Source organism: Vombatus ursinus, unplaced genomic scaffold (assembly GCF_900497805.2).
Source record: "Vombatus ursinus unplaced genomic scaffold, bare-nosed wombat genome assembly UNPS02014248.1, whole genome shotgun sequence".
In the NCBI taxonomy this organism is placed as follows: domain Eukaryota; kingdom Metazoa; phylum Chordata; class Mammalia; order Diprotodontia; family Vombatidae; genus Vombatus; species Vombatus ursinus.
This window is the reverse complement of record NW_020954026.1, coordinates 198757-208485: the sequence shown is the minus strand read 5'-3', so window position 1 is coordinate 208485 and position 9729 is coordinate 198757. Positions and strand designations below refer to the sequence as shown.

Genomic DNA, 9729 nt, shown 5'->3' with positions numbered 1-9729 from the left:
TCTCTCTCTCTCTCTCTCTCTCTCTCTCTCTCTCTCTCTCTCTCTCTCTCTCTCTCTCTCTCTCTCTCTCTCTTTCTCTTTCTCTCTCTTTCTCTCTCTGTCTCCTGCAATATATGTGTGTGTATGTATATGTATATGTGTGAGTATGTGTGTGTATATGTGTATGTAATATGTTAAACAAGAAGTCAACTAGTCCTTCCCCAAAGATTTCAAATGAGAGGAAAATTTAGTACACACACACACACACACACACACACACACACACACACACACACACACAGAGCGAGAGAGAGAGAGGATGCTTATTATTCATTTTATTTTATTTGTAGCCTTTAGCTTTCTGAGCTTCCTTCAGTTCAAACTGAGTTCTGGCACTCCTCTGACTCTATTACCATAAGATAGGATCTACTTTTGCATTCATCCTTGGTTACCTCTCCTTTTTATCTTTTCTGAATTTTTTTTTTCATATCTAAATCTGCCTAATCTTTGATTCTTCTTGTATCTTCAAATTTTTATTCTTCAGAGCTTTCTATCCCTTCAAGTTTGACCTCCCTGTAGAATTAATTGGTGGGATCCTGATTTATTTTTCCATTGAAATGCCTGAAATTGACTCTTTCCAAGTCTAATGTGCATGTCTGACAATGATTAGTTTCCTTTCTTTATCTATCTCAAACTTTAGAATAATTTAATTACTTTCACTTTTGTCTTGCACCATTCCCAATTATTTTGATCCTACCAAACAATTCCTCATCCTTTATGAAAATCAAAGGCAGAATTGAATTTCTCCTTATTTTTCCTTCACTTTTACACTTTTGATGGATTAAAAATATAATTTTCATCAAGAAGTCAATAGCTGTTCTTTGAGGAGAGAGAGATGCATAGGTAGAGAGACAGAGGGAAAGGTACATACACAGAGAAGTAAGTAGACAAAGAAAAAGAGAAAAATGGAGACAGGGAGATAGAGACAGACAGAGACAAAGTTACAAAAAGAAGAGAAAGACACTGAGAGACATAAACTAAGAGAGAACATTCTGACAGATGACCAGATAATTGAACACTCTCATCAGTAATACTGATAACAGTATAAATGTTTTCCAACATGCTTCCCCAACCTGGTTCTTGGATTTCTTCATATAAGTATATTTTTTTTCAGTTTTTTAAAAAAAATTCTAACAGCCTGCTGTTGCCTTCCCTTTGTCACTGAAATAATGGAGAAACTTTTCCAGAACCATATTCCATTTATGAGTCCTATCCCTCAGTTTTAACTGTTCCCTTGGCAGGCAGATTTGTTTTCATTTATTAGTAATTCTACTTCATCTTGCTTGTTAGGTATAATTCTTTGGGGATCACAATATGCTACTAGAGTTATATATCTCTTATCTTTCCTTCTTCCTACTTTAGCAGGTCTTCTCTTTTTCCAATCTTACATGCCTTCTGGCAGGTTCTGGTACAGGTGAGTTCTGGTGAGGTATGTTGAAGTAGATGACCTCGGGGGAACTATTCTGACTTGAGATTCTCTGGTGTTATTTACTATATATTTTTAAAGGTACAACCTATAACAGATAGAATATAGCAGCCTACTTATAACTTCTGTGAAAACTTTTTCTAATGACTCATGGTGGTAGAGATAAAACAAAATACTCTAATACTATGTGAGTGATGCACAACTGTGGCAGGTTCTTCCCAGTTATAAAGGCTTATCATGGTGCCTGGGAATGGACTATGCACTTGTCTGATGCCCAAAGGCCACATTGGCATAGTTCAGACATGAGGTTCAGACTAATGGTAATGAATGAGTCAATGAACATTTATTAAGTGGCTACTATGTGCCCCGAACCATTCTAAGCACTGAGAATAAAAAAGGAAGGTAAAATACAGTCCTAGGCCCTCAAGGAGTGCATAATCTCTAGATAACATGCAGATAATTATGTACAAACAAGCTATATCCATGGTAAATAAGACATAATCAAAAGAGTGGAGGCACTGGAATTGAGATGGATCAGGAAAGTCTCCCTGTAGGTGATATTTTAGTTGAAACTTGAAGAATTGGTGATTTCTCTGGGACCCAGAAAACTGTACAGTGAATGAAAGGGCTAAATGTCCCTGTTTATGGCCACCTTCTGCTTCCAGTGGCAGGGGTGGAGAATTGAAAAAAGGAAAGACTGTGTAAAGGAAACGAATGCATAAATCATACATTTATTATTACATGATCTTCCATTGGCATTTTTGACTGATGACTCCTACAACTATGCAAATGGTGTCTACTGGCACCTGTTCCTCCTCAGGAACTGATGACTTCAGAAAATTGCATAGACCTTATGGCCACTATGATTCTAGTATTTAGCAGGATCCCAGAAAAATCTCAGCCAACTTTCTTCTTTGCTCTCCTTCCTTCTCTATCTTTTCACTGTTTTCTTATTTTATTCCTCTCTCTTCTCTTTGATTCCTTTTTTCTCTCTTCATCAGTGAAGTATATTCATAGAAAATAAATCTCATTCTCCCACCCTAATGAACAATAATCACTTTTTGTATGCAGATTGTTGCCAGAGAATAAGGCACTTCCCTTTCCGAAAGTGGGAAATGCCACTTTGATGACTGATAAATATGTAGCAAGAAGAAAAAAAAAGGTGAGAAGTAATGCATGAAGGATTCTTTATGAGAAAATGGATCAAGGCATTTTTGGGGACTAGAATAACTCCTGTGACAACTACCTAGATGCTCTTGGTCCCTTAATTCCTTGTTTCTAGCCCTCAAATAAGATGTGTCTCTGATCATGCTTTGTGTCTTAGAGTCTTTCATCATGCAGAGTGGATTTTTCTCATGGTTCCTCTTTTATTGCAGGTAAATGACATTACTCTCAAGTAACATCTATGGAGAACAGATCTAAAGTGGATGAGTTCATCCTTGCAGGAATAACAGATGATCCAGAGCTTCAGGTTCCTCTCTTCATAATGTTCACCTTCATCTATGTCATCACCCTGGTAGGGAACCTGGGGATAGTAGTTCTAATCTCCTGGGATTCCCACCTTCACATCCCCATGTACTTTTTCCTCAGTAACCTCTCTCTGGTGGATTTTGGCTACTCCTCAGCCGTTACCCCCAAGGTGATGGCTGAGCTCCTCACAGGGAACAAGGTCATCTCCTATAATGAATGTGCTACACAGTTGTTCTTCTTTGGGGCCTTTGCTACTACAGAAAGTTTCCTCTTAGCCTCCATGGCCTATGATCGCCACGCAGCTGTGTGCAAGCCCCTACATTATACCACTACCATAACTTCAACAGTATGTGCCTATCTGGCCAGTGGTGCTCACATTTGTGGCTTTCTGACTTCTTCCATAATCATAGGAAACACTTTTAGCCTTTCCTTTTGCAGGTTCAACGTAGTCCATCATTTTTTCTGTGATATTCCCTCTCTCCTAGTTCTCTCTTGCTCTGATATTCACATCACTGAGTTAGTACTCTTTGTCTCAGGGTCCTTCACTGTGTTTTTCCCATTTCTTGTCATCTTTGCTTCATACTTGTTAATCTTCATCACAGTCCTGGAGATCCATTCTGCTGAAGGCCGCCAGAAAGCATTCTCTACCTGTGCTTCCCATCTCACAGCAGTGTCTATATTTTATGGGACAATCATCTTCATGTACCTTCAACCCAGCTCAAGTCATTCAATGGATATAGACAAAATGGTGTCTGTATTCTATGCCATGGTCATCCCTATGTTGAATCCTCTGGTCTATAGTCTGAGGAATAAAGAGGTCAAGAATGCTTTCAGGAAAGTTCTGAGGGGACAACAACTTCAATTAGATCATCTTTTTTCTTAGAGAGAAAATCCATGGGCAGTGATCAACTATGATTGACTTAGCTCTTCTCAGCAATAAATTGATCCAAGACAATTCCAAAACACACATGATGGAAAATACTATACACATACAGATAAAGAATGATGGCATCTGATTGCAGATGAAGACATAATATTTTCACTTTTTTTGGCTTTTTCCCTTTGTTCTGTTTCATGTTTCATAACATGATTAATGTGAAAATATGTTTACATAGCTGCACATGAATATCCTATATCAGATTGCTTGCCATCTTGGGGAGGAATGATGGTAGGGTAGGAAGGAGAAAAACAATGGAATTCAAAATTTTATAAAAAATGAATATTGAAAACTATCTTTACATGTAATTGGAAAAAATAAAATACTCTTTCCAAAAAAATTTTTTTTAAAAAAGAGGGAAAATCCAATCTGTACCTTCCCCACTATGGGATCCAGACCCCCCAGTCAAGCTATTTTTCTTATGCACACAGAAGTGTAATCCAAACTTTTTTAGATGCAACATCACTTAGTAGAGTGTAATAGACTTAAGGTTAAGAGAGTCCTGAATTTTAAATTCTGTCTCAGACACTTTTATGTTGTTTGAGCTAGAAAGTCACTTAAAATTTCAATGTAGGTTTACTCATCTATTAAGGGGCTTAATAGTATGACCTATCTTATAAGATTGTTGTGTGGAATGGGTGATACTTATGCATACACACACACACACACATACACATACACATGCATGTGCTATACAGAGATTCTAGCTATTATCTGTCTAGAAAAAAGAAGATCAGCTCCACCAATTTTGAACAACACAATTTTTTAGAGAGCTAAGTTGTTTGGAAATTGCAGCTTTCATAGTATTGGCATTCCTTATTTAGCAATCCCTAAACAAGAGGTGTGCTGATAAATGCTTAAGAACCAGTTCTCTGGGGGAAAAAGAAACAAATAAACAAACAAACCAAAAACTTTCTCCATGACACATTTAAAATTTAATCCCCAACATTATTTTCTCCATCAATTGATGAAATCTAGATAATCAACAAAACAATAAAGTAAGGCTTAATTTGTAACATTTACTGATTTCTTCATTCTAAATGCTCACACTCAATCTTCAATTATCTCTTTTCAAGCCAGTTGGAGTTGGCACCAGCACACCAGTGCAACATTTCAGTATTTAGGAAGGAATATAAACCACTAGGTGATTGGAAAGGCCTGGAAAGAACTTAGAATGGTAATTTGAAGGGAGGTATTTCAAGGTACTGTTAGTGTCATATACTGATGCCAACCAATTCCATTCTAGCTAAAAGGTTCTTTGGATGCTTTCTGTGTTTCTGTATCTGAATAGGGGTTCCTGCGATTTTTAAAAATATTTTTAATTTTCTGTGTGATGAAATAAAGGCTGTTCAGTATTTGTGAATTTGAATTGTTTTATATGAGGTGGAGACACATCTTTGTCATATTGGGAGAGACTTAGGAACATGTTATACTATCAGCATGTAAGTTGATTTCTCAGATACAATTCCATTCAGAGAGTAATGTAAAATTGAAAATTGATACCCCATTTAATTTTGGACTACTTATTAATTATTGATTAATAATTTTATCTAGTCACTGGAATTAATATTTGTGGATCAAATTCCAACTTAGTTGTATAGGTCACATTGATAAAATTTGTAAGAGTTTAATTTCCTTCTTTATGTGGGCTTAAGTCCAACCACAAAGACTCACAACTGTGAGCTTTTGTTTACCATTGATGGAGAAGATTCACCTTTGTCATAAGATGTTTGCCCCTCATAATACTCTCCAGGGGGATGTTAATTAACTTTGTGTTTTCTTTGTTGCTTTGGATTATGGACATTCCTGCTTGGAGTCACACACCTAGCACATGTGAGAGGGAATGGCTTCCTTTAAACTTTCCTTCATTGTTCTCAACTCAAGAGAGTTTTTTTTTTTCCCAATCTCTAGCTAACTATCATTAGAGATGAGCCTCTGGGAAAACTCTGCATCAGTGAATCACTTCCATAAGGACAGTCTTAGAGAGGAAGCTAAGTAATCTAGATAAGGTTAACATAAAAAGACTATGAAGAGATACTTTCTGGGGAGATACTCCAGACTCTGATTTATGGAGCCTTTGTGGTATCACATAGGGAATCTTTTTCATTAAAAAAAATAAAAGAATTAACAAAAGAGGAAGCAGAATTATGTAGTTTGTGGGCTCTTGTAAATATCTTGATATGTTTTCTACACTTCGTTAGTGAATCCCATGAATCCACAACATCTGTTACATTTTCTTTAGGGAAAGATAAAAGCTATCCTTTTCCAGATATAATGGATACACTGAATGCTTACATCATAGTCAGGGGCCTGAAGAAACCTAAACATGATCTGTATATAAATTACATTTGAAGATTTCACAGAGTTAACTGAATTAAGGCAACAAAGACCTAAAGAGAGAGAAATGTATGATTTGGAGTAGCAGACTGGAATGAATCTCTATTCTCTATGGTCCCTTCCATCTTAAATTCAATCTTCTTGATTTCTTAAGGACAAAGTTCACCTCTTCCATGCACACAAATACACATACATACATGTTTATATATGTGTATATTTATACACATATATGTTGCTGTTGTTCAGTCATGCCTGACTCTTCATGACCACATTTGGGGTCGTCTTGGCCAAGATACTGGAGTGGTTTGCCATTTTCCTCTCCACCTTATTTTATATGGGAGGAAACTGAGACAAACTGGGTTAACTGACTCACCCAAGATCACACAGCTAATAAGCATTTGAATCTGAATTTGAACTGAAGTCTTCCTGACTACAGGCACAGTGCTCTATTCACTGCACCACCTAACTGCCCTGTATACATACATATAAAATTCATGTCTACACATGTCTATATATGCACATGCATATATGCACACATGTATATGCACACATTCATACATGTATATTTATAGTCTATCTTCAGACTGAGTTTCTAAATTTGAATATCATTTACAAAAGGTAGTAGAGAGGAAGGCTTGCACTGTATTTACAAATTGTCTCTGCTCACACTTCCCTCATGTCTAATTCCCTGAAGCACCAATGTTAAAAATCCCAATGTCAAAAGTCTTGGGTGAGAAACCAGCTTAAAATTTAACTATCAGAGTAAACATCACTGAGTCTAGTTTTTTTTTTTTTTTGGATGAGAGAACATTCAAGTTTGTATCCTATAATAGTGAAATTGTTTAAGCAAGGGTGGGAAGGGAGTGGGGCCGATAGTTTCAATGTAATTTACAGAAAAGCTTTCTCCTTCTCAGCTTTTTCTAATTAGATTTTCTTATTCTTTACCTAAAAAATTACCTTGATATTCTCATGGTTGGAAAATCTTCTCTCTACAAATATACATGGTAATGCATCCACACTTTTTCATCCTGTAACATTTCATCCATTTCCTCCCATAAACCTTCCAAATTAGGAATTAGATAATGCATTTATGGAGCAGCTATATGGTATGGTGGATAGAGCACTGGGCTTGGTATCAGGAGGAGTCATCTTCATGATTCAAATCTGGTCTTAGACACTTACTAGCTGTGTGACCCTGGGCCAGTGACTTAATTCTTTTTGCCTTAGTTCTTTACCTATAAAATGAGCTGGAGAAGGAAATGAGAAACCACTCTAGTATATTCGCCCAGATGGAGTTGGACATTATTGATACAATTGAAGAACAACACAATGCATTGAAGCCTTTTTCATGGAATATTCCCCAGAGTACCAGTGTAGCTTTGCAGTCATTATCCAGGAGTATAACCCCTGGTGCCCACCAGCCTTATCACCATCAAAAAGAACTGCTGACCAGCAGCCACTACTGGGAGAGGCAAATCAGCCTAGCTGAAGCAACAAGGTCACCCAAGAAAAAGAAAGCAGGCAACAGGCAGCAGGTGGGTCATAACCACCATGTTGAACAATATCATCCCTGAGAACCTGGTGGGATGGGTAATAAACTGAAATACAGCATCTAGCCTTTGTCTCACACTCACAACTGAGAGAAGAAACTTGTATGAGAGGATGATGACTACTACTACTACTACTACTAAATAATAACAATAGTAACTAATATTTATATAGCACCTATTATGTTAAGCACTGTGCTGTTTTATATATATATATATATGTATACATAGTATTATCTTATTATGTATATGTTATATACATCTATATATGATTATGTACATCAGTAATTTTATTAGATTCTCACAACAACCCTGGGAGTTATTTGCTACCTGTGAGGTAGGTAGACTACAATCTTCCTCACCACCAGAACCAATTGCTAAACAATTGCCCTTGAAAGACAGGTAAACCCAAAGCCCTGGGAATAGTGGAAACTCAGAGACCACCAACCCTGTCTTCCAGTATATTCCTTGAAGCCATCATCCAGGGGAGTAGCTCTTCTGGAGCCGTGATTTGGCAACTGTTTCTCCAATTCTATATTCCCTGTAGTCTCTGTAGCTGGTGCTACTGAAACCCTCTCACCACCAAATGTATTGGCACTTTCAAATGGTTAACCATTAGACATTAGTATTGTTTTTAATCAATTAAATGATAAATGGATAATAACATCAATGGAAATGATCTTAAGGAAGATGTGTTACAATTTGCTCTGTCAATGCAGCCTGGTCCTTTATATGACCCTTGCATCTGAAACATCTTACATATGTCATCTTCCAGATTAGAATGTGAGCCCTTGAAAGCAGAGGCTATTTTCTTTTCAACATGTATCTCCAGGCTTGGCATGGTACTTTGCACTTTGTAGACACTTTATAATTGCTTTTTCATACTTTCCTTATTCATTACTACATTTTATGGTTGACAATATGGCATACAAGGTAGGCACACAACCCCCTTCAATAAACACAATAGGCTTCAGTGACCAAGAAGATCACAGACATTACTGTCTGGTGAGAAGTGAAGGTTTTGAAGAACATACATTCTAAAGACAAGACTAACACCCTACCCATGGAGTATTTGGGTCAGAGTTGAGCTTCCATTCATTTTTCTCAATGATATTCAACAAGTACCTTCCAAGCACCTACTTTGTGAAAGGCTGGACTAGGAGCCAGAACAGTTGTACAGATTAGAGGTAGAATGGTTTAGTTAGTACAGTGTTTCCCATTTAATGGTTCACAACATTTTCGGGGTTTGTAATGATCGTCCAAGGAGTTGGAGCTAACCATATTTTATTGGTACCATAAGCAGTAAATAATTACTCAATTGTTATAAATCTTTTTTTCCCCTCTATGACCATGAACATGCACAAGTTTGAAGCATTTTAGGCTTGTTTCTGTAGCAACTTGAAACTGTCATGTCCATGTGGTAAACATTTTAGGTGTATGTGCAAATATTACATCACACTTAGACTGTTTCTTCATAAGTATGAGGCATTCTTTCAGTTTTTCAACATATTGGATTAATTTCACATCACCACAATTTCCACATTTGAATGTAATTTGATTCTCAATGAATTTCCACACAGGTGCATTCCTGCATTTCATTCTGTCCACTGCCCCAGAGCAGTTCCCTTATTTCCTTATATGTCCATGCAATCATACCTCAATAGCTAGGAAACTTTGGGACATTACAGTATGAAGATGTTATGAACTTTTATATTCTTGAAGCCAAAACATCAGGAGGTTTGGAAAGCAGGTTCACCAGGCATTCTCATTAAAAGCCTTTTTGAAACCATCATGGACCATCAGAAATGCTTTACAGAAACAAAATATATATTGCCTCTCATTGCAGTATCAAGGCTGAAATTTTCCAACTTAAACTCATTATCTGCACATTATTCTTCTACTTGGTGAATTTTCAAATGACCTGGTTGGTAACAAGGATCAGTCATTCAGTGGAGTTCTAGTGAGAGTATAGT

The 9729-nt window shown here is 36.9% G+C and overlaps 1 protein-coding gene across 1 annotated transcript; it reads left to right on the top strand.

Moving 5' to 3' along the window:
- The first annotated feature begins 2867 nt into the window (after positions 1–2867).
- Positions 2868–3818, top strand: LOC114042054 (olfactory receptor 5B2-like). The gene has a single exon (XM_027860761.1). It carries the CDS (start codon positions 2871–2873, stop codon positions 3816–3818), a length of 948 nt encoding a protein of 315 aa, XP_027716562.1. The 5' UTR covers positions 2868–2870.
- The last annotated feature ends 5911 nt before the right edge of the window (positions 3819–9729 follow it).